Here is a 25469-nt window from a genome sequence, read left to right as displayed (position 1 = left end):
AATATCGGATACGACCAAAAACATCCCATCTTACTGCCAAAAGGGCATGCCTTAACTGATCTCATTATTAGGCATTATCATCAAAATTTATTACATGCTAGTGCTCAACTTGTACTATCATCTACTCAGGAAACTTTTTGGATCATGGGTGCTAGAGACATTATCAGACATTTAATTAGAAAATATGTTAAATGTTGTAGAATTAGAGCATCTGTCACTAACCAAATGATGAGTGATTTGCCATCCAGTCGAATTTCTCCAGCTCCTACATTTTTACGATGTGGAGTTGATTATGCAGGCCCGTTCCAAATTAAAGCAGCTAAAGGACGGGGCTCTAAAACATTCAAGGCATATATAGCTCTTTTTATTTGCTTTACAACTATAGCTATCCATTTAGAGTTGGTCACTGATCTTTCTGTAGATGCTTTCATTGCAGCTCTAAAGCGATTTATTTCTCGTAGGGGTAAATGTAGCGACATATACAGTGACTGCGGGTCCAATTTTATTGGAGCTAAACGTAAACTAATGGAATATGAAAGACTAGCAAAGTAAAATCAAAGGGATAATCAAAATGTTGAAAACTTTTTGTCTGATATGGGTATACGTTGGCATCTAAACGTGCCTAGCGCTCCTCACATATGAGGCCTATGGGAAGCCGCATTAAATCCACGAAATATCATTTAAAACGGGTTGTGGGTGATATCAAATTAACACACAAAGAATTTGATACCCTCTTAGCCCAGATCGAAGCTTGTCTCAATTCTTGACCTTTAACTGCCTATCTTGTGACCCTAACGACCTTAACACCAGGTCATTTTATAATCGGAAGACCATTAACAAGCATTCCCGAACCAAATTACACCGAATCTAACATTTCTTATCTTACAAGATGGCAGATAATCTAAAAAATGGTGCAGCAGTTTTGGAAAAGTTGGAACAAGGAATATTTGTGTAGACTGTAACAACGACCAAAATGGCTTTTGCCAACTAAAAGCATCAAAGTTAATGATTCGTGTTTGTTAAAAGATGAAGGAAGGATAATGACTCCCCTTAAGGAAGGGGAGTCATCACTACCAGCTTCTCACAATTTTATTTGTCTTCTTTGAAGAATCTCTTCTTCTAGAAATCTCTCAAAAGTACTCCCTACAGGGAATGAAGAACTCTTGTTTTTCCTATTATCTATGTACCTCTTCTTTCTTTTTCTGTTATTTTCTACTTTTTCTTATTTTTTAAAAAATTATCTGACATTTCTGCGATTCCCCCTTTTAACATAGTGACAGCAAAGAAATAATAACTCAAGGTCAAGTATTGCAACTGCACCTGTTTTTCCATTCATTCATTTTCAATGGGGAGTGAGGAGGGGGCAAAATATGGTAGAACATAAATTCTTTTTATTGTCAGCTTTTGTGTGGGCTTGCCAATTTATGTTTAACCAGAGTGGAGGAGAAATAAAATCAGCTTAATGAGGAATAAGATTGTGCTACATGTGTTTTTTCTTCTGATTTCGATTAATGTTTTAGCAAAATGTTGAAACCCAAGTTAAACTCTTCTAGATAGTAATCGCATGCCAGAATCAAGGCAATATTGTCGCAGAACCTTCCAGAGTTTTTTGCTGAAAGATTTATCTGTTGGGAAGTAAAAAATGTTTATTTCTTAATTTAGATCTTTAATTAATTTTTCTCCCATCCAGAATTATATTCAAACGATGTCTCTCTCCTGCATAGGAGGGGAAGGAAATGCTCGCGATTTTTCTCTTCTCATTTGAGAATAATAAAGAACAATGAAGTAAAAAATCTTGTTTTCCCTTTCTCCAGAAATTTTTTTTCTCCCCCCATCCAAAATTCAAATGTTGTCTTCTTCGCGCAGAAGGGGGGAAAAAATGCTTGTGATTTTTCCATCTTCATTTGTCAATAATGAAGTAAAAAATGGAGTGGATGGTTTTGAGTCCTGACGCAGAAAACGACGAAGTAGAAAAAAACGCTGAGGAATATGGAGTCCACCCCCTTTTTCTTGCATCTTATCTTTTTTGTTCATTCTATATTAAGCCTGTATATATTTTTATTTCATTACAGTGTAACGTCCCATATCCGGACGTCCCTTTTCCGGAAGGGTCAATTTCCCGGACACTTTTTAACAATCAAAATAAACAAACATTTCTTCATCTTCCCCACTCTCTTAAAAAAAAAAAAAAAAAAAAAAAAGTATTTTGACAGGTTTTTTCCCTTCTTAGCTTCTAGTGATCTATGCATTAAACCCATAAATCAACAGAAAAGAGAACAGAAGATCTACCAAGACCGCACCCTTAGTAACGCTCCTCCTCTGGAATGCAGGAAAGGGGGGGGGGGGAGATTTTTTTTCAAAAGAGCACAATTGAGTCCCCTCCCCCCTTCTTTCCTGTGCAGCTGGCTAGTAAAAGAGGCATTTCCTGGAACCTTTTTGATAAAGTGTTAGGGAAAGAAGTACTGTGAAAAAGGGTAAACACAGCAAACGTTAAAGTGGAGGGGGAATCCCCTTTAGTCACACAAGAAAAAATAAAGAGAACCCAATCAGCATGCCACGCCTTTATGCTTGATTGATAGCCAATGACAGGAGAGAAAGTAAGAACTTGTCACTTCCCCCCCTTCAACTTGAATGACAAGTAAGAAGGAAATGAATTTTGCTTCTTCACCTACCCACCTTAATGAATGAATGACGGGAATTTCCCCTTCTTGCTTGAAACGTTCTAATTCAAAATGGCGGAGTGAGGAATTAATATTTTCATAACTGTAAATTTTTTTAGTTTCCTATATTTATTTTTATAATATTTTGTTTTTGATTGATTAGATATCATTCTAATACTAAAACATTATTGCCCGAAAAATAATGTTATTTAATTTCTGCTTCTTAGATTCAGATCATTTTAATCTCTGTTTACCTTGGGGGTCTATTATACGGAAAAATCGATTATCCGGACTTCGGAAAGTCCCGCCGATTCCGGATACGCGACTTTCCACTGTATTTTGTTCCCTTTTTATCTCATTAAACTTATGTGCATTACTTTATCATTTTTTTCTTCTTTATAAAATTATTTCTAAAAAAAATATTTTTTTAGTTGGGTTTGACAATAAAAAAAAATTTTTTTTTTTTAGCCATTCAGAAAACCGGAAAAATTAGTTTTCCGGAATAGCGATGGTCCAGATTGTTCCAGATAATCAGTTCTCTACTGTATATCAATGAATTATAATTTTCTTAATTCCTTGATATAGTTTTTAAATTCATTGATATAATTTTCTTTAAACCAATATCTAGTCAAATGTTTAAATAATGTTTGTTTTGTATTAGCATTATTGTTTTAAGAGACATTCAGTATTTGCAAAGGCAAAATTGTCAAATTTCTTGTTGCATATTCTATGGAAAAAAGCAAGATAAAATTCTTTAAATTTCCTTTTTCTCATTATAAATTAGAATATTTAAAGAATTCAAATCTAACTACATGGTTTCTTAGTTTAGATTAGTTAACTGTTTTTGTTTTTACAACTGGGCAATTCCATGGTGCCTAACGTAAAAAATGAACATAAATTTCTTAGAAAAACTATCTTATAAAACATAAGTTAAGTTTATAATCATCAAATTTTTATATTAAATATTTCATACATCAAAACCCATGGAAAACAATTTGTTTTATAAAAAAAATATTTTTTTTATATTGAAAGTGAATATCATTTCCTTATTTTCCTCTTCCAATCATAATTCTTAAAGTTATCAAAGCATATAATGTAGATCAGCGGTTCTTAACCTATGGGTCGCGACCCAAAATTGGGTCACGAAGCATATTTCTTGGGTCGCGCTGAGTCGAACCGAAAAAGTTCGTTATACACCAAATAATAAGTAATACCAACACCTCCTAGAAGAAGTCATTGTGGCTTACTCAGCCAAATTTTGACTTTTTTTTGGGTCGCGACATGAACATATTCCTCAAATTTGGGTCGCGGCTTAAAAAAGTTAAGAACCACTGATGTAGATAACCACCAGCTAAATTACCTTTCTAAATTAAAATCAAAAAACATTTCGCTATTATCAACAATATTGACATATACTTCAAATAAATGTCCAGTGCGCAAAAAAATAAATGTACCCACAGGAATAACTTTTGATCTTAAGTTCGGATCTTCATGTTCTAGGACTTATTCTTAACTGTTCGCGACATCAATAATTAATTAGTGCAAACGATATTGTAATGTAGGAATTTAGACATAAAAACATACTTCCTCTGATTAAGCATACCTTTTTTCGACGGATTCGGATTTCTGACCCCTAAAATATAGTAGCTTCAATCTGGAAAAATTGTTTTAATAGTTCTTTCAGGAGCACGTTTGAAAGTTTGGATCCTTTAATGTTAACTTTAGTTTTTGTGTATTTTACTATATCCCAATTTTTTTTTTAAGCGAATTGAAAAAGTTTTGCATACAGTTCCAATCATATCAATCAATTCAAATTCGTTTTTCTAAAGATAATTTCATGCAAGATATAACTTTTAGTAAACATTTATTATTACTTTATTTAATGAAAGTCGAAAAACTTTAGAAATGTAAGGTATGAAATTTTTTCATCATTTGAAAGAATGCAATTTTAAATGTCAAAATGCGAAATTTAAACAAAATCGGTGAAAGAAATCCTGAGAAATAAAATAACTCATATTTTTCTCCTAACTCCTTAATTTCTTGTGTCTATTTCTTGTGACTTAAAATTCGCAATTATAAATGCAAACTTAAATCGTAGAGGAAAGAATGTTTCATGTTTACATGTGGTAAACAATAATTAATTAACTGTGTGAAAGGTTATTCGTTGCAGGCGTATGCCAATATGTAAAGAGCTTCTGAAGGGCAAAACGGAAATCTTCCCGCCAAGTACTACTACGGATTTAATGATTTAAATTTTTTCTTCCTCTCTTTCTTTTTTTTTTTTACAAAAGGCGAAGGAAATAATTTCTGCTCCCCCCCCCCAAACAAAATGCGAAAATGTTACCTATAATATTAGAATTAAAATTACATATTCAATTGAAAAAAATTATATATAGTTTTTTATTAACACAGCGCTTTTGTTATTTTAAATTAGTAACATACAGTAAAACTTGTGTAAGTTGACCACTTGTGGTGCATTGTTTTAGTGGTCAACTTAGACAAGTGGTCAACTTATAGAGGGGGTGGGTCATTGTTTACTTTTTCGTTTCTTATATCATGTTCCTATATATTTAATTTTTTTTTTTGCTTGACTTAAAAATTTTATTCAGAAAATATGCAAATGAATATCTTAAGAAATGTGTTTAAACCTGAATGAACTTCAATTTGATACATATAATTCTAATATTTAACCATTTTTTTTTTTTAAATTATTTCGTTAGTTATGCATGTGAAGAGTTTAATAAATATAATTTCTTAAAATATCAGAACACGAAAACATGTAATTTGAAAACTTTGACAAAATAAAATTATTTGAATACTTTAAAATCTATTTACAACACTTAAAGATCAAAGACCATAAATAAAGGATCAACGCATATTTCAGAGCATTCATTTATTCAAATGCTCACTATTGCAACTGGAAGAGCAACTTTTCAACTAACACACCTGTTTTCAATGAACGGATGAAAGAAATGGTCAAACGCTGACCCCTTACAGTTTCCCCTGATGGTCAACTCACAAATGGGTTTAGATAAGCTTTTTACACTATTTCACCAAACGAGTGAAATTTTAACATACATTGCAAAAATGACAGAAAATTTTCTGAATTTTCTTTTTTCTGGTCAACTTATGAGGGTTTTAGAATAGAATTTCATAATACTCCTAGACAAAATTGACTTATTTCAGTGGTCAACATACAAGATAGACAGGTGGTCAAGCTACAAAGGTTTTGCTTCTTTATATTATATAGGAAAAATTCCGTTCTTGATAATTGAGGTCAACTTATGCAGGTGCCCAACTTACAAGGGTGGTCAACTTGGCAGGTTTCACTGTATATGTTTATTATTATTAAAAGTATCTTGCAGAAAGATATTAGTGCTAGAGAGTTTTGTCACAGACAGCTCGAAAAAATTCTGCCACGTGGCATTTAAAAAAAAAAAAAAAAAAGTTAGTTAATATTAAAATTTTTCTTTCTTTTTTTTTTACCAAAGGCGAAGGAAATAATTTCTGCTCCCCCCCTCCGAACAAAATGCGAAAATGTTACCTATAATATTAGAATTAAAATTACATGTTCAATTGAAAAAAATTATATATAGTTTTTTGTTAACGCAGCGCTTTTGTTATTTTAAATTAGTAACATATATGTTTAACTAACTCAGTGGCGCGACAGCCCATTAAGAGGGCCAAGGCCGACTGTGCCCATCTCAGTTTTCTTGACCTTGGGCTCTGGGGTGCAGGAGCATATGTTCCGGTCGGGTGGTCAGCCGAACGCGGAACCCCCAGTGTTAGTTCCCAAGCATGCTAGGTACTCATTTTATCGACCCACCGAAGGGATGAAAGGCTGAGTCGGCCTTGCCCGGCCCAAGGATCGAACCAAGGACCTGTGGCACGGCAGCGCGAAGCGCTACCACTCAGCCACCGGGCGTCAACATATATGTTTATTATTATTAAAAGTATCTTGCAGAAAGATATTAGTGCTAGAGAGTTTTGTCGCAGACAGCTCGAAAAAATTCTGCCACGTGGCATTTTTTAAAAAAAAATATAAGTTAGTTAATATTTATTTCATGGACGCAAATTTAAAATTTGTAAATTATAAAATCATTACAAATTTTAGCTATGTTGCTTGAATTTTATAATTTAAGGCAATGGACTCTTTTTTTTCAAAAGGAGAAATTAGCATTTTGCCAAACATAGATGTTCACTTTAAAAACATTTTTGAAAAGAAAAAGGAATCATAAGAGGAAATTTTAAAAGTCTCTTTGTATTTATTTACAATATATCTTAACATCAAGCCCCCTGATTAAAATAGCCCTTTTTTTCGGCCGTAAAATTACACTATGTAACAATTGAAAAAAAAAATTTTAATTTCACAATTTAATGGGCATAACCATTTCGATATAATGCGTGGATGCAAAAAATGTACTCATAACTTTATTTGCAAAACATTTAAATGATTCAAAAGCCAATCGATGCATATAAAAATAACATTTTCTAATCAGAATGCTTTATTAAATGTGCATGAAATTTCAAGTTTTTATTATCGAATAATTTTTGCATTATGAGAGTAAGAAGCGTAGAAATTATTTGAAATAGCAGTGACTGCTACAACTATTTTTCTTGATTACAGATTTAATTTTTAAGCTTACAATGTGTGATAAATTGCACCATATAGTACAAAATACATTGATAACAGGAAAAAAAAGTGATTTAAATTTACATTAAAATGAATCTGCACATTCTGATATCAATAATAGCGATTTTAGATTCTCAGAACTTGAAACAAATAATGTAAGAAAAAATTGAAAGTATAACATTCATTGCAATTTAAATATTATGAATTAATTTGCTTGAGCCCCCTGTAGGAGGAGACTTGACCCCTTGTCGGGCAAAGTCTGGTGCCATCCTTGCATAATATGTCGTACTTGTATATTGAGTATTATAAGAGAGTCATAATATTGCTTTATAACAGAAAAAATAAAGAAAACGAATTAAAAAGTAGTCCTTACAAAAGGATTTTTCTATAAAAAAGCAAAAAATTTTTCTTTTCTTTTCTACAGAAATTTACAGGTAATATTAAAAACTGTATTTCCGGCAGTTATCGATATTGATTTTCAAGAGGTCTTTCAAATATCCCAATATATTTCAAACAATATGGAAAACTCGAATCGTGAATTTGAGTATTTACTTTTTAAAGCAATAATTCTAATCTCGAAACGAGACACGCATTTGGAGAATCGATTTACGTGATTTGGTCGTCGATCTTTTTTTCCGGCAATAACTAGGTACTAGGATTTCATGATTCTTCTTATTTTTTTTATTGTGATGATTATTTACAAAATGCGAAGAAGGAAATAATTTGTGCGTCACCCAAACAAAATGCAAGAATATCATCCATAATATTAGAATAAAAAATTATTACATGTTCAATTAAAAAAATATTTTATAGTTTTTTTTGTTGCAAACACAGCGCTTCTGTTATTTCAAATTAGTAACATATATGTTTGTTATTATTAAAAGCATCCTGCAGAATGATATTAGTGCTAGAGAGTTTTGTTGCAGATAGCTCGAAAAAATTCGGTTACAGGGCAATCCATGTGTGAAGACAAACATGTGAAATGGCCATCTTGAATAATAATAGAGATGATGTCATACAGAAGGATGCACAAGATGATGTTATGCAGTTAGAATTGTGATTACCCTGTATATTAAAATTGAAGATATTGCTTTAGGTTGAAATTGTACGTGAATGGAAACTGCAACAGAATGACACTTTTGTGAGGGATTGTTTCTAATGCTTTTGAAGAAAAGTTAAAAATATAATTTTGTTTCACTTTGTTAATTTTTAAAGCAGTCAATGATTGACATATACACAAATATTTTAAGTTAAATTCTTAAATGAAATATTCAAGTATTTTGAGGGCAAATATTAAGGGAATAGCAGAATCAATATTAGAAACATCTAAGAATTTTATTAGGATAACTTACTCAATTTAACTTTTAAATCTTCAATTTCTAATTAAAGGATACTATAATTAATTTAAAATAAGATCAACAGGTTTAACAAAATTTATATTACAATATTTTATTTTTCCTTTTTATAGTTATCATGCCCAAAAAAGAAAGCAGATGAAAAGTTGAGAAAAAAAAGAATATCGCAAAAGGGAAAAACCGAAAAAGGATCCCATTACAAGGGAAAAGATGCAGATCAAAGAGCATATAAAATATTATATTTATTTATTCATATAAATATATTTTAGAAATGCTTTGGTGGGAGATAAAAAGAAAAAAAAAAGTTCAAATAGTCAATATAGAAATAAATAATAACAAATACTGCAGAAATGTAAACTGTAAATAAAATGAATATCCCATAACTTTCCTAAAGTACATTTAGATCAAAAAGCAGAAAAAAACTGAGGGGAAAAAAATAGTTTGAAAATAATACTGGGAAAATGTATGTTAAACATTTGGTACATATACAGAAAATTTTTTAAATTAAATATAAGTAAAAATTTTGCATGATGAAGGCAGAAACATTTGTAAGAGTATATCGGCAACCGAAGTCCAGAAGCATCATCAAATTTATCAAAATGTGTAATATCATGTAATAACTGAATTTGACCCTCAACAATTTTTAAATTACCCTTTTATATTATTCTATGTGCATATTTCAAAAAGCCCTGTGGCAGAATCGTGACAACACGGCGACGTTGTTGCAGAACGTTACCGAGTTCTTACAGAAAGATTTTTCCTTTGGGAAGAAAACTTTTTTTGCTTTCCTGCAGAAATTTTTGAAAGATTTTTTCTTTTCTTCAGTATTATATTCAAAAGATGCTTTTCTCACTCATCGGAGAGGGAAAAAAATGCTAGTGATTCTTCTGTTCTCATTTGAGAACAATGAAAAATAAAGAGGAATGAAGTAAAAAGTTTAGGTTTTCTTTTCTGCAGAAATTTTCGTTTAATTTTTTCATGTAATTATTACTACTGATTTACACATAGCTTTTAAAATCAAATATTTTTAATACTGTATTATTTATTACAACAACTGAATCTCAAAATGAAAACATGCATTTAGTAGCCTCTTTTTGAGGAGTCCGATTTACAAGATTTTGTAGTCGATCTTTTTTCGGTAATTAGTGCCATGGATTTCACAATTTTTTTTTTTTTAATGTTATGATGATTTACAAAAGACGAAAAAAAAAATAACCAGTGTCTTTCCTCCCTAAAAAAATGCAAGAATATCGACATATTAGAATTTAAAAAAAAAATACATATTCACTTAAAAAAGTAATAATTTAAATTAGTAACATGTACATTTGTTATTTTTAAATGCATCTTGCAGAAAGATATTAGTATTAGAGAGGTATGCCGCAGAAAGCCAGAAAAAGTTCTGCCACAAGGTCAAAAAGTAATTCTCACTCATCATCAAAATTAGCAGTGCATAAAAAATAATTAAAGGCAAGTTAAAAGACAATCTCTATGCATACACTTTTTTAAAAGTGAACAAAAATACATGATTCTTTTGATAAAACAGCTTAAAAGTTTTTTACTTAAAAACAATTTTAAAATTTAAAATCACTTAAATTCATATATGTACACCCCTCTTGAAAATAAGAGAAAAAATTTAACCAGTTGAGAATTATCCTAAGTAACAGTAATCAGAATTAAACCTATTAACACAGATAATTTTACCAGAGTGTAATTATTATTTTAACAGTTAATTTTCTAAAAAAGTGAATGTGGGAGTTTTTTTTAAAGAGATGGTGGCTTACTTTAACAAAAAGTCAAAGAGGGCGCATTCAGAGCAGGGTTCATTGATTTAAATCAGCTTGATTTAAATCATGATAAAAATCAAATGATTTTTTTAAAAAAATCATTGATTTAAATCAACTGATTTTTATATGTATATTATATTGATTTTAAAAGTTAAAAAACAGTGCTTTAAATTATTGATACTTTTATTATTTTCTTTTCTTAGTTTTAAAATTTATTTTAGATAAATTGCTGCATTAATTAATTTTAGTTAAGGAAATTAATTTCTTTCTTGGTGTGTGTTAAACACATTTGAAATTACATGTTTAAAAACATTTTGATTCTTAACATTGAAAGTACAGATTAAAGTAAATATTTAATGCTGTCTTAATGCAGACTGTGTTGTTATGTATTATTTCAGTACATATTAAATAAATGAGCAGGATCTAGCATCTCGCAAACACGTTTAATAACAACTTAACGAGATACACAAACACAAACAGAAACTAAACATAAATGCAAACTGAAACTAAAACTAAACAATTAGTACACAGTTACAGTTAATCTGGCTGATGCCACATCTCCCCCCTTTAAAGATTTAGTCTATTGGAAGCTTTCACAATTCTTCCAGAGCGAGTCACAACAGTTTTTGAAGATACATCCTTCTTCTGAGTTAACACTGTAGGATCTGGATCCGTTATTTCTGGTAAGCTCCTTCTGTTATCCCTTTCTGAAAGAGCTTCCTCTAAATCATCGTTTAGCGGTGGAATCTGTAGTTTAGATCCTGGAATCAAATGTTTCCTATTCCGTCGAAGCACTTGTTTGCCTTCTTTAACAAAGTATGACCTTGGTGATTCAGCTTTTCTCTGTACAGTTCCAACAGCCTTCCTATCAGTTATCCATACCTTGTCACCCGGATGTATTGGTTTCAATTCATGAGCATTGTGCCTCCGATCATAATCCTTTTTCTGTCTTTCTATTCTTTTCTCTTCTTTTTCTTCCAATATCTCCTTCTCTATTAGCTTTGGTTGAAGTAGTGAAATTGCTAAAGGTAAGGTTGACTGTAGTCGACGCCCCATCAACAATTCAGCAGGACTGTAGCCGTTCTTTAAAGGTGTTGTCCGATAACTCAATAAAGCCAAGTAAGGATCTTTAGACTTTTTGAATCTTAATTTTATTATCTTCACTGCTGCTTCAACAAAACCGTTGCTTTGAGGATATCTTGGACTTGAAGTAATGTGCTTAAAACCGTATACTTTTGCAAAGTTTTGAAACTCTGCTGTTCTAGTAACTTCAAACTGTGGTCCATTATCTGATCTTACAACATTTGGAATTCCATGTCTGGCAAAAATTGATTTGCAGTGTAAAATTACTTCTTTTGATGTTAAACTATCCAGTTTTGCCACTTCTGGATAACGTGAGTAAAAATCTGTAACTAATAAATACCATTCTGCATGGAGTTTAAATAAGTCCATAGCTACAATTTCCCATGGTCTCTGAGGAAAACTAGTTGGTTTCAAAGGTTCAGAACAGTTTTTAGCTTCCTGTATACATGAAGGACAGTCCCGAACTAATTCCTCTATTTGTTTACTGATGCCAGGCCAGTATACTGCTGAATTCGCTAAAGCTCGACATTTATTAATTCCCATATGCCCTTCATGGATTTTGCCCAATACTTCTTGTCGTAGCCTATTTGGCACGATTATTCGGTTTCCTCTCATTAACAAGCCATTCTGTATGGAGATTTCATATCTTAGAGGCCAAAAGGGTAAACAGGATGGTACTATCTGGTTTTTCTCCGGCCAACCTTGAGAAGCGTAATTGATCAACATATTGCATGCTGAGTCAGTCTCTTGTTCTAGTTTTATCTGGGAAAGTCTCTCTGAAGACATCGGAACAGATTCTAAAACTTGATTGATAAAAGCTTCAACTTCCTCTTCCAATTCCAGATTTGGAGTTTCCTGTTGATGTGGTGCTCTAGATAGTGCATCTGCTACGCAAAGATTTTTCCCAGGAGTGTGGAAAACATCAAAAGAATATCTCATGAGCCTCATTTTGAGACGTTGTAGGCGAGGTGTTAAATCATCCAAAGATTTTCTAGTAAGTATTGGGACAAGAGGTTTATGATCTGTCTCCAAAAGAAACTTGGTACCCATTAGATAATTGGAAAATTTTTCGCATGCCCATGTAAGTGCAAGGGCTTCTTTTTCTATCTGAGCGTAACGTTGTTCAGTAGGAGTTAGAGTTCTGGATGCATAAGCTACCACCTTGATTGTAGAATCATGCTTCTGACACAGTGTGGCTCCTAATCCATAAGAAGAAGCATCGGCTGTAACAATTGATTGTTTGTTTGGGTCATAGATGGTAAGTATAGGTTCAGATAACAAAATGTCTTTTAACTTTTTTAGTGCGGTTTCCTGAGGAGAGTTCCAAACAAATTTATTCTTTGTGGATAACATAGAAATCAAAGGCGCCATAATATCTGAAAATCGTGGAATAAATCTTGCTAAATAATTTGCCATTCCAAGTAGCTGTTTCAGTTCAGTTTTGTTTGTTGGGCTTCTGAAATTTTGTATGGCTTTTACTTTGTCCTGATCTAGGTGTATTCCTGAGTCATCAATGACATGACCAAGATATTTTATAGATTTAACAGAGAAACAGCATTTTTGTTTATTAAGAGTGATTCCCGTTTCTTTCAGACGGATTAAAGTAGATGTTAGACGTACATCATGCTCTTTTTGATTTGAACCCCAGACGAGTATATCATCCATGTGACATATAATACCAGGAATACCTTCTAAAGCTTGTGACATTCTACGTTGAAAATGTTCTGGAGCAGATGATATTCCGAATGGTAGACGTAAGAAACGAAATCTGCCAAAGGGTGTGATGAATGTTGTTAGATATGAAGATTCTTCATCGAGAGGAATTTGCCAAAACCCAGAGTTTGCATCTAATTTCGAAAAGATTTTCGCCCCAGCCAAAAGTGATAAATTGTATTCTGTTGTTGGCAATGGGTGCCATTCTCTTTTGATGCTTCTATTGAGTGTCGTCAAGTCGACACATACTCGCACACTTCCATCTTTTTTTCGTACTACCACTGCAGGAGAACACCAATCAGTAGGTTTTTCTACCTTCTGAATAACATTTAATTCTTGCATTCTCTGTATTTCTAGTTCAGTTTTCTCCAGAAGAGGTATTGGAATTCAACGTGGAGAAGTTAGAGCATATGGTTTAACATCACTATTAAGTTCAACATGGTAACTTCCTTTCAGTAAGCCAAGTCCTTGAAATAACGAAGGAAATTCATGAAAAGGATTAAAACTTGTAATGTTGAGCACAGACTGAGATTGGATATTGGGACCAAGTCCAAAAGATTTTATGGCAGGTTTTCCTAATAAACATGTTTGGAGTCCTTCTATAACATAAATTTCTTCTAAGCACTTTTTTCCATTATATTCAACATTTTCAAGCAGCTTTCCCATTAACTTCAAGGGTGTTTTATCGGGGCCAAAAATCACTTTATCTGTACTTTTTAGTTCTGTATGTTTGAGTACTGTGGAGGCAATACTGCTTGGAATAACAGAATAGTCTGCACCACTATCAATTTTAAATTGGATGCATTTTCCTAGTATTTTAACAGGAACAACCCACTCATCTGTGTTTTGTGTACTTCCCACTAGTCCTACAAAACCAGCATCACAAAGTTCATTGACTCCTTTAATAGTAGATAAACAAACATTATCCCAATGTCCTCTTTTCTTGCATTTTCTGCAATTTGAGTCCTTTGCTGGGCAGTTTCTTTTTTCATGTGGCTGTTTACCACACCATTTGCAATTTTTTCGCTGATAATTAGTCTTCGAATCTTGATATTTACTTTTCGAATCATGAAAATTACTTTTGTCTGCATTAGTTGTTTTATTATATTTCTTCTTTTGACTAATAGCATTAACTGTAGAATTTTCAACTAGTAGTGATTGTTGTTTCTTAACTGATTTCGAAAGACGTACTTTGTCAATTGTAGTTTGCAGGGTAAGTTCAGAATCAAGTTGTAATTTTTCGCTTAAAGTTTGATCTTTAATACCAACAACTATACGGTCACGAAGCAATTCGTCATGTAAATTACCATATTCACACTTGTCAGCAAGAGCATATAAAGCAGTAATAAAATCATTGACAGACTCACCTTCTTTTTGAATTCGCCGATTGAACTGAGCTCGTTCGAATATTATGTTTCGTTTAACAACAAAGTGAGTGTCGAAACTATTCAAAACCTCCTGGAATTTCTTTTTATCCTCCTCCGATATACTGAGCGAAAGAAATATGTCCTCGGCTTTATCACCCATGACGTATATGAGAGCATCCACTTGTTCCTCTTCTGTTTTTGTTATTAGTCCAGAAGCAGTTCGGAAACGTAGAAATCTTTGCTTCCATTTAGGCCATTCCGAGGGAATCGAAAAAGGAAATGATTCTGGCGGCGTTATATGATATGCAGGAGCTGATGTCATGATGTAATTTCAGAATATCAAAGGAGAGTCAAAACTTACTGCGTTAATTTGTTTTCTTTTACCGCTGCCACCATGTGTTGTTATGTATTATATCAGTACATATTAAATAAATGAGCAGGATCTAGCATCTCGCAAACACGTTTAATAACAACTTAACGAGATACACAAACACAAACTAAACATAAATGCAAACTGAAACTAAAACTAAACAATTAGTACACAGTTACAGTTAATCTGGCTGATGCCACATAGACTTGCATAGCTGTAGAAAGTAAATAAACATGATTTTTTTTTCAAAAAGAAAAAAAGCAAATGTTAATTAAAATTCTACCTTTTGATAAAAAAAGCATGGAATTCAAATCTACATTATAGTTTATTGATGGAAATATCTATATTTCTAAAGCTTGAGGTTATATTAAAAAGAAATTACCTTAATATGCCAAAAATAGAAAGAAAAAAAAAAGCTGAGTTCAGATATTTTTTTCCTGATATAGGGTCATTCTTCCCTTTCAAAGTCTATTTGAAGCAGTAGGTTGAAGCAGTAGGTCAGCTGTTATTTTTTTTCTCATAATATGTTTATGGTATCTTCGAAATTATCAGATTTTCTCTTGTGAAAAAAAATTCCAATGAGTACATATATATTTTAAAAATGTTTTTTAAGTTTAACTTATGTATTTCGATATAGGATTAAAAATGAATATTTTAACATAAAAATATATAGATTGAATATTTATTTTTTGATGAATGACAACATTTATATACACAATCTGTTGCATTTATTTTGCCATTTTATAAATCATGAGAAAAAAAGAAAGAGATCAAAATTTTAAATTAAAATTATGGTGTGCTAATTGAAACTTTGTGTTACTAGTTAAAGTAGTATTCTTTAAATTATCTATTTTATCTTGTTTTTTAATTTCAATCATGCCTTTGTATCAAAAGGGTCGCTATGCATTATAATGAAAAATTATTTTAGTAAGTTAGAGCTTCTAAAATATTGTTATCATATAGTTTTAATATTAATTTAATTTTGATTAAACATTTATAAAGTTTTTTTAAGCATAAACTAACGCTCTTATAATGTATTTGAAAAAAAAAAAAAAAAATCTGATTTAAATCAAAAAAAATCACGAACCCTGATTCAGAGGGATCAAAGGGCAGGCAGGGTGGGCTGCCTTTCTAAAAAGGCTTAGGGAGTACATTGTTATACCAAACAAACACCCATACTCAATTAAATGACACCATCCTACTTCTAAACAAATTTTTCGTTATCAATCTCAAAAAAAGTACAATACCGAAATTGAAACTTTCTTAGGAGAAAGTTATTTTATAAAAACACAATCACTCAAGCAAATCTTAAAAAAAGCATCTGCAAAATTTTAAAATTACCACCAATGTATCCATGCACAACGTGGATTATAGTACCTAATTCTGCCTTCAGCTTTTTCTTTTCTTGGCTGAATACAATCGGATGACATCATCCATTTATATTCATTATCACTTTTTTTTCTTCCATTCCAATAGATTTGGTAGACTATTTTTACTACAACTCACAAAAAAACGCATGTATTTACATTGATGAAAATTACCTTTCAGTTGTAACAGAATACATTTTAAAATGCAACAGATTATTACGTAATTTTGTGAAAGGCACGTCTAAGAAGTTTAAAATTTTGTGTAGGGTCCGTTTTAAGGACTCAGAATTTCATGAATGATTATGTGTCCAGTTATGGAGTTTTGTGAATTCCATAGACCTAATTCCTTTTTAGATTGACCCCTGGCTATGTCTTTCTCGTTCAGTTCACCCTTATCTTATTACAAAAAATTAGTAATTTCTGAGAATTTTTTTTCACTACTCGAAAATTGCCTAGTTGGAGATTAGTAGAGAATGACCCAACAGTAAATATTTATCGGGAATAGGAAATTATTCTCAGTTGAAGCAATGTAATTAATGGTGATAAATAAGTGAAAAAGAAATTTAAATGAGAGTGACTACAGAAAATGGATTGGCACATGGAATGAAAAAAAAAATATTTACAAAGAAAATTTTAAGGGTAAGAGAGAAACAAATATATCATTCTGATTTAATTATTTTCAAGTTACGAATCATTATTTGTTACAGACTTTTGAAGAATATATTTACGATCCATTATCTTATAAAAGCTTGTCTTATACCGCCATATCTTTTAAAAAAAAGAAGAGAAAAATGATACTATTTTCAGAGTAAACAATGCAAAACATATTTGCATGAACAGGGATCTGTTCAGGCCGAATTTACTACCGCTTAGCGGTACCTTCACAAATTCAATTTTAGGTGAAACGGTAGTTTCACAAATTCAACTTTAGGAAAAACGGTAGTTTCACAAAATACTTTTCCCTAAAATTTTAGTTTTGTATCCCTTAAGAAACAATAAATCTATATTTTTACCATGTTTTTGTATTGATTTTGTAATATAATTTTTATAAAAGCTTGTCTTATAAAAGCTTGTCTTATACCGCCATATCTTTAAAAAAAAAGAAGAGAAAAATGATACTATTTTCAGAGTAAACAATGCAAAACATATTTGCATGAACAGGGATCTGTTCAGGCCGAATTTACTACCGCTTAGCGGTACCTTCACAAATTCAATTTTAGGTGAAACGGTAGTTTCACAAATTCAACTTTAGGAAAAACGGTAGTTTCACAAAATACTTTTCCCTAAAATTTTAGTTTTGTATCCCTTAAGAAACAATAAATCTATATTTTTACCATGTTTTTGTATTGATTTTGTAATATAATTTTTAATTTTTCACAAATTATGTCTAAATTTTCACAAAATAGGTACCTTTCAGAAAGACCTAGACAGACCCCTGATGAATTAGCAATGATAGCCTTATTCTCAATACAAAAATGAAATCACCATAAAGGCTGTTCTGGCTCATACAACCAACATATATCGTAATAATTTAATTTCGAAATAGAAATAGGCCATGGCTTATTTACCAGAAATTACTGTGGCTGTTTTATCAACTTCGGTAAAAGAAATTATTGGCATCAAAAAAATAATAAATTACCTGAATTTTTGGGTAGAATTACGTTGTTTTGAAGGGGGAAAAAAAAACATCATTTGAGTGATCCAGTTTCTAGTAAAATTATGTACAAATGCTCGGTTTCAAACTTTAAATCAATTTTAACAAACATTGAAATTAATAAATAAAATTAAAAAAAATAAAAGTTAACAATTTAAAAATAGACATATAAAGGAAACTTACAAGAAGCAAAGTAAGTGGTTAATTCAATATGGTTATCTTCACAGTATTTCACATCAGATTCTTTCCAATATAGTTCTTTTTCTAAACTAGTTTCGACTAATTTTATTTCATCACATTCAGACTTGACACAAGCACTTTTCTCAGATTCTTGAGTGGAAGCATTGTCTGGATCACAGTCATCAAAACACAGTTTAACCATTTCATCATACTCTATTCCAAAAGTAATTTGATCTGGACAATTGTCCATAATAATCACAGGTTTCTTTTCTACCGGTTTAAATGCATTAGTTGAGGAACTAACACTACTAGCACTGCTGTACATAGAGTCTGGTTTTGAACCCGGTTCATCAATCATACTAGTAGTAGAATCTAAAGGAAAGCTAGAACTATAAGCAGAACTAGATGATGACATTTTATCAACATTTTCTAAATTATCTCCTTTAATATATTTTTCTGATGGAGGAGATAAGGTAGAAGATATGCTTTTTTGTAATGATGAATTGTAAAAACTAGGTTTCTCTAAATTAACTACAGTAGCTTGAATGGCATTTAAATCTTGTTGGGCCCACTCAGTTTGGGATTTTTCATCTTTTTTATCAGTAAATATTTTTTCAGAATCTGAAATTTTACCACCAGTGGAAATGTGAATTACATCAGCATATGAAGTTTGTGGAATGACACACATTTCATTAGTTCCTAATGAACTGGTAGCTGGTACCACATTGGGGCATTCAAGATCAGATCGAACACTGAAATCAGGAGATTTCATTTGCTCATTTTGAACATTGGTAGTTAAAGCTGGGTATATTTTGTCAGCATCTTTAAGATCTGCAGAGTTTTCAAACAATGAAGATACAGATATCTGTTGCCAATTATGGACAAAATAATCAGACTTCAAATTACGAAGTTGGGCATCTGGATCAACTTGAAGGGTAAAGTATTTATCAGGTATACTTATTGATGGAGCAAAATAAGAGTCTTCATTGGCAATTCTTACATGACTTTGTAAAAATGGGTCTCTTATTATCTGTGTAGTTACAAAACCTCGTGTATACTTTTCAGTAACAATTGCTGCATCACCACAAACTTTATTCAATGGAAACTTTACATATGGCATGTTACCTTTTGAGTTTTGATAACTAATACTTGAATGAGGTACTGGTGAAAAAAAATTATTTGTATGAAATGGTACCTTTGAACTAGTAGTTTTAGAATGGAAAGCTCGTTTTTCATGGTATCCAGATTTTCTATGTTTTGAAGTCTTTTGAACAGAGAGTTGTGTTTGATAACTTAATCCAAAGTTAGGTACTTCAGATAAAGGAGGAAAATTACAAAATGTTGAGTGCTGATTAAAAGAAAGATTGCCATTCAAATCAGGAGATGGTTCAACATTTTCTTCGTGAGGTGGTTTCAGAGACAAGTGAGACTTACAGTTATCACATGACTGTTTCAAAAAAGACTTTGAATCAGAATAAATATATTTCTTATTATCAAAAGGATTTTTAGATCTGGATATGTATGAAAATTTCCTAGGTGCATTAGACTTAATACCTAAATGGTTATTCTTTATAACTGGTTTTGAAACACCAACTTTTTTACTATTTATGTCCTTGCTTTTATCCATTTTATCCATAGATCATTTCCAAATATATTTTGAAATTTATAATGAAAATTTTAAACAAGATTAGAATTTAATATCTGAATAATCAAAGAAAACCTTTTTTTGTGGAAAAACTGTTTCAGCAAAGTACATCAGAATATGACAGATATTCACACAACCTAGAAGAGAAGATAAACAATATAAATATGCATTCAAAGATAAGTAATACCCTGGATTAGAAAAGGATTAATTGTTAACTTTGAATAAACGAGTATATGTGATAAAAATAACAGAAATCAAAATATATTGAACTAATAATAATTTATAAAATTAAATTTAAGGTAACTCTCATAAACTTATGGAATTCAAACTAATAAATACTTAAATTAACATAAGTCTTTTCAACAAGGAAAAATTTTGCACAGCAAGACATTTTTTAACATCAAAAATTTCGGATTTTTTTTTACATCCTTTGTAAAAATTTCCCCAGAGCTGCCTGAATCTCCCCCAAAACCTTGCCGGCAGGATCATATTCTGTTTGTCTAAGATAGGTACTCTGCCAGACATTCGTCTGGAGCTGTGGCGGTGACTATGGTAACGAGGTATGATTATTATAAGTAGGGGGTGCAGGGCCCCTCTTTAGGACTGGTTTTGGCGAGAGAAAAGGAGACCTCTTCATCGAAGCTACCATCCCTAAAATGCCCTCTTCTTGTTTCCATAGCACCAGACTGCCGCAGACTTATTGGCGGTCAGAGTACCTATCTTAGACAAACAGTATATTCTGCTCCCCAGTCTATAAATAATAACAACAAATATTGAGAATTAAAAGTAACTTTTATAAGTTGATATCAGACAACTATTGATGACTAGTTATCTGTTTTAATTTTTGCATTAAAGAATTCAAATCAGTATTTAGATTAATAATAATTAGCTACTCATAGTTGTTACCTGTGATATATACTGAACAGTTATAATATAGCAAAAAATATTGATTTCAAAGTATTAAGAGTACCATGTAAAAACATGGATACACATAAGTCATTATTACATAAAATTAACACATAAAAACCAATAAATACACATAAAAACCAAGTAGATACACATAAGTCATAATTATAGTAGTACATTATAAAAGTATATTGGGCATGATTTTAAATCTAATGAAAGGTTCCAAATGACATGAAAGAAACTTGCCCAAGATTTTGTCAGATTTCAACAGTATAAGACACTTTTCGAAGCCTCATGTCAAAAGCCCAACCCTGATATAACTGCCAATAGGGGGTTTGGATTATACTAGAATATACAGATAAGTAAGTGTTACTTATTCAGGGTTGAAACTCAAATCTGAAAAAAAAATTCCCTGTACATATTATAAGCGATATATTAAGAGGAAACAACAATTACTGAGCTCTTGCGTGAGCTATAGTGGGCTAACTATATATATTAGTTTCAATTGCTAGAAAAACAGCTGAACATACTTAAATAATGCTATAGTAAATGAAATAGTTTAGTATAGCTGAAATATCATGGTTAAATATCCTATAGATTACGCTTTGAGTAGTCACCATTTTTTAAAAGACAAAAGATAGAAACAAAATTCCCTGTATTTTCCCAGTTTGTAAAGAAAAAATCCAAATTCCCTGTATTTTCCCTGTTATTTTAGGTGATTTTTAAATTCCCTGTATTTTCCAGGTTTTCCCTGTTCTCCCTGTGGAGTGGCAACCCTGTTATTGATGGAAAAATGTGGGAGGAACAAAGGTTTCAACTCAATATTTTTTTTAATAAAAAAGTTAAACGTGTGACTGCCCGGAATTCACTACACTTTTTTTTAAGATTAAAAAACAGCCCGATTGCTTTGATTATTTGTGGGTTTTAACTCTAAAGTGATGCCCATGCCGAAAATCGACACCCATGTTCATTTTAAGTTTGATTGTCAGGTATAAATTTCGCCGGAAATTCCCTACATTGATTTTTTAATAAGGTTAAAAAATTACCAAGGATGATTTTTGCAATCCATTTACATTTATTATAACTTTGTAAGACTGTTTAGATTCCGCAAATAATAGTTATGTGTTTTATATTACTATGCTTTTATGAAATTTGCAGCATTTTAAAATCATAGTTTTGTATGACTCTATTGCTATATTTGTATGAAATTCATAATATGCAGGCAACAAAACTGTTGCCTGGCGGATAACATTTCATTTAGACCTGAAGGGTACGGAGTTGAACATCAGTAGTCGTTAACTCAAAATTTGGGTTGGCTGTTTAATGAAGGTTACAAAAAATAAATAAAATACAGGCATTTAAAGAATCTATTAGAACTAGAAGCAGGGTTGGGTTTTTGACGTCAAAAAGTGGTTTTTGACATGACAAGGGTATAATACTGGTTTAAACCGTCAAAAACCCGTCAAAAATGTCAAAAACTGAAGTTTGCCAAGAAAATATATAAACTTCAAAACTACCAACAGTTGCCATGCATTATATTGAAATTTAATTATACTATAGGTAATCAGCAGGTTTTAAAATATTTTTTAATTAAAATTAAGGTAAAATAACAGATTTAAAATCTCAGATATTTATATTCAAATGCATGTGCAGAAAAATTTTGCACAAAAATTGTTTAAATATTTATATTTAAAAAATTTTTTTTTCTCTTTTTGATACTTAAGAAAATTAAAAGTTTATTACTATGCATTTTTGACATATAAGGAACATATAACTAATATTTATAAGGAACTTACAAGTTATGTTGTATAAATACAAACTTGATATAAAATTCAAGTGTATAGAATTTTTTTTTTAATGTTATACCGAATATCTTTATTATCCAGTATGTTAATTTGAATTTAAAAGTAGTTATATTTATGAATAATGATAAATATAATTAATATTGTTTATTATATTTATTTATAATTATTACACTTGTCATTTTAAAACAATTTTTATCTCTTAATTTTTTTTTCTCCACTTGTATTAAGAATACAAATAATGCATATCTTGAAAGCAGGAAGTAATTATTTAACAGCTGAATATTTAGATATTCAACAAAACTATATCGTATTCAGCAAAATGAAATTCACAAGTATTTGGATAAACTAAATTTTCAGCATAGTAAATGAATAGGCTGAATATACTGTAAATCGACACTAACTACTCTGTGTATTTAACAGAAAGCACTTAAATTTGTATTGTCTTATGTTAAAAAGATTATTAAGAAGATTTAAAAGAATATTAAAAAGGTTTTTCTTTAAAAGAAGATGTCTGATGTACAAAACTGCTAATGTTTATCTTTAAAAATGTCTAATTTTTAGTATAATCTATACTATACACTAAATTTGGTTATAAATAAATTTCTTAATAATATCACTAGAGATTTTCAATAACACATGAAAATGAATACATAATATTACAAAAGATGTGAGTTTTCAAAAGTACAAGATTTTGGTTACTATTCAAAATATAAGTGTTTCTTCAAAATTTTAAATTTATTTTTTCTAGAACATATTTAGAAACACTATCCTTTAAAAAATATATAAATTTTATGTATTAATTAAATTTCACATATGAATATAGGTTTTTGACATTTTCGACATTTTTGACAGTGAGGTTTTTGACGTGACGATTTAAACTGTCAAAAACTGTCACATGTCAAAAACCTGCCAACCCTGACTAGAAGAGACTATTACATAACTTTTATAATTATTTCAATAACTTAATAATTAAATATGACATTCAATTTATTTTTACTTAGCCAAAACTTTATTAATTACTAAATATAAACTACATAATTTTCTTATAAAATTAATATTATGTCATATCATTGAGATTGAAAAAAAATCTGATAAAATAAAGAGCATAATGTATTTCCATTGGCCATTTCTGCTATGCTAAAAATTTTTTTGCGCTTTAAATAATTTAATACATTTCCATATGGTGAAGATTTCAAAAATATATTAAAAATTTTTTGGTCAAAAATTTTTTAGAAAGTACAGTAGGGAACCAATTATCCGGAACGATCGGGACCATCGCTATTCCGGATAACTGATTTTTCCGGTTTTCTGAATCGATACAAAAAGCAGTTTTTTTTTTTTTAATTGTTAAACCCAACTAAAAAAAAACAAAAATAGTTGGAAATAATCTTAAAAAGAAGAAAAAACGATGAAGTAATACACTAATGATTATTTCCAAAATGATGGTAAGGTAAACATCTTTCAAAAAAGAAAGAAAAATCTTATGAGGAAAAAAAACATTTTTTTAAAAAAAATGGCGGGAAAATTTATCAATATATATTTTTTAAATATATTTTTGGTTTTCTGATTTCCGGATAACGGGTTCTGTACTGTATTCAAAATGGTAGAATAATCTGCGAAAAATATTCAATGATGTGTGAAACTATAATAATAGCTGCAGCAATAACAGGAAAAAAAGTTGGCAAACTGAAATACCTTTATTTAAAAATCATTTCTGGGAAGAAAATTTTTTTTTTTAAATATAAGCTTTATTAGATGGTTTTTTTTTAAACGCAGCTGGGTCTTATGGGCAGGCAAGTGGGTAGACAGGCCTGGTGCTAGGTCTATAACTTTTATCTCAAAAGTATAAAAATGTAAATGATTGTCATTTAAACAAAGATAGTAAAGAAAACTAAATTGTAAACTAGCTAAAATAATTACACTTCACCAATATAATTTAGCTTTCATTACAAGAGCTTTAATTCTGATATAAGATAATCTTTGCTCCTTTAGGATATCTAGACAGATTATAGTGATTTAAATTATATCTAAAGTCAATTTATTGCAATTATGAGAAACTATCAGCTTTAGTGAAATAAAATTGTTTCATGCAACTTGAAAAAGTCATTAGGCAATTCTACCAAAAGTAAACCTGTCAAAATTTTAAACTAGCAAACTTGACATATTTTATATCACTTTAATGCTTAAAATATTACGTTACTTGATTTTAATTAGCATGTAATCAATACCTCTATTTTCAGCTAAAAACTCATTATCATTTCTAAAAAAAAGAAATCCATGAAATTATTGACATAAAGAGGATTTTTCTGTATCGTGATCTGTGGCAGAATAATAGCGTTAGCAACTTCAGGACGGCAGCATGCGAGAAACTAAAAAAAAAAAAAAAAAACATCACTGAAAGGGTCCAACTCAAAGGATATGGCTAGTAGCTACCCACAGGCAAACCTCTTAAATGTTTTGTTTTAATTAAAAATTTCCCTTTAAAATCAATTTGGCACTATTGTGATTGTAGTTGCAGTGGCAGATCATGATAGAGAAATATCCAGACATAAACCACAATTTTCAATATTTAATAAAATATTATCTGCATTTCATCTATTTTAATTATTTTTAGTAACATAATACTACAATAAAGCAAATAATATTTTTCCTGATTAGGCAAATTATTTCAAGTGAGTATATTTTCTTTTCAAGCATACCAATTTTTATAAAATTGGTTTTACAGCCATCTTGTGTTTCTACATGGCATATGTTTATTGTTATGTAAAAAAACAAGAACTTGACTTAAAGAGAAAGTAAATAGAACAAATGGCACTCGGAAATAATGGTGAGAAATCAAATAATAATGTCAGTTGAAATGAAACGAACGTTTGAAATATATAAACAAATTATAAAAATGGAATACTTTTAAAATGATTGCGATCAACGCACTTGATTCTGTAGTGTT

The 25469-nt window shown here is 30.6% G+C and overlaps 1 protein-coding gene across 5 annotated transcripts in view; it reads right to left on the bottom strand.

Moving 5' to 3' along the window:
- LOC107446506 (uncharacterized) overlaps positions 1 to 25469 on the bottom strand; it is a 41627-nt gene that overhangs the window by 15628 nt on the left and 530 nt on the right. For 3 of the 5 annotated variants that reach the window (XM_016061177.4, XM_016061181.4, XM_016061178.4), the window contains exon 2: positions 18170 to 19948. In XM_016061177.4, the coding sequence (XP_015916663.1) occupies positions 18170 to 19802 (1633 nt within the window). In that variant the 5' untranslated portion in view covers positions 19803 to 19948. Of the gene's footprint in view, positions 1 to 18169; positions 19949 to 24750; positions 24892 to 25469 lie in introns of all 5 variants that reach the window. The other 2 variants (XM_016061180.4, XM_016061179.4) reach the window with 1 other exon arrangement.

The sequence above is a fragment of the Parasteatoda tepidariorum genome, chromosome 12, assembly GCF_982258835.1.
Source record: "Parasteatoda tepidariorum strain Cologne lab strain chromosome 12, Ptep-v5.0, whole genome shotgun sequence".
Classification (NCBI taxonomy): domain Eukaryota; kingdom Metazoa; phylum Arthropoda; class Arachnida; order Araneae; family Theridiidae; genus Parasteatoda; species Parasteatoda tepidariorum.
This window is presented reverse-complemented; position numbering and strand designations above follow the sequence as displayed.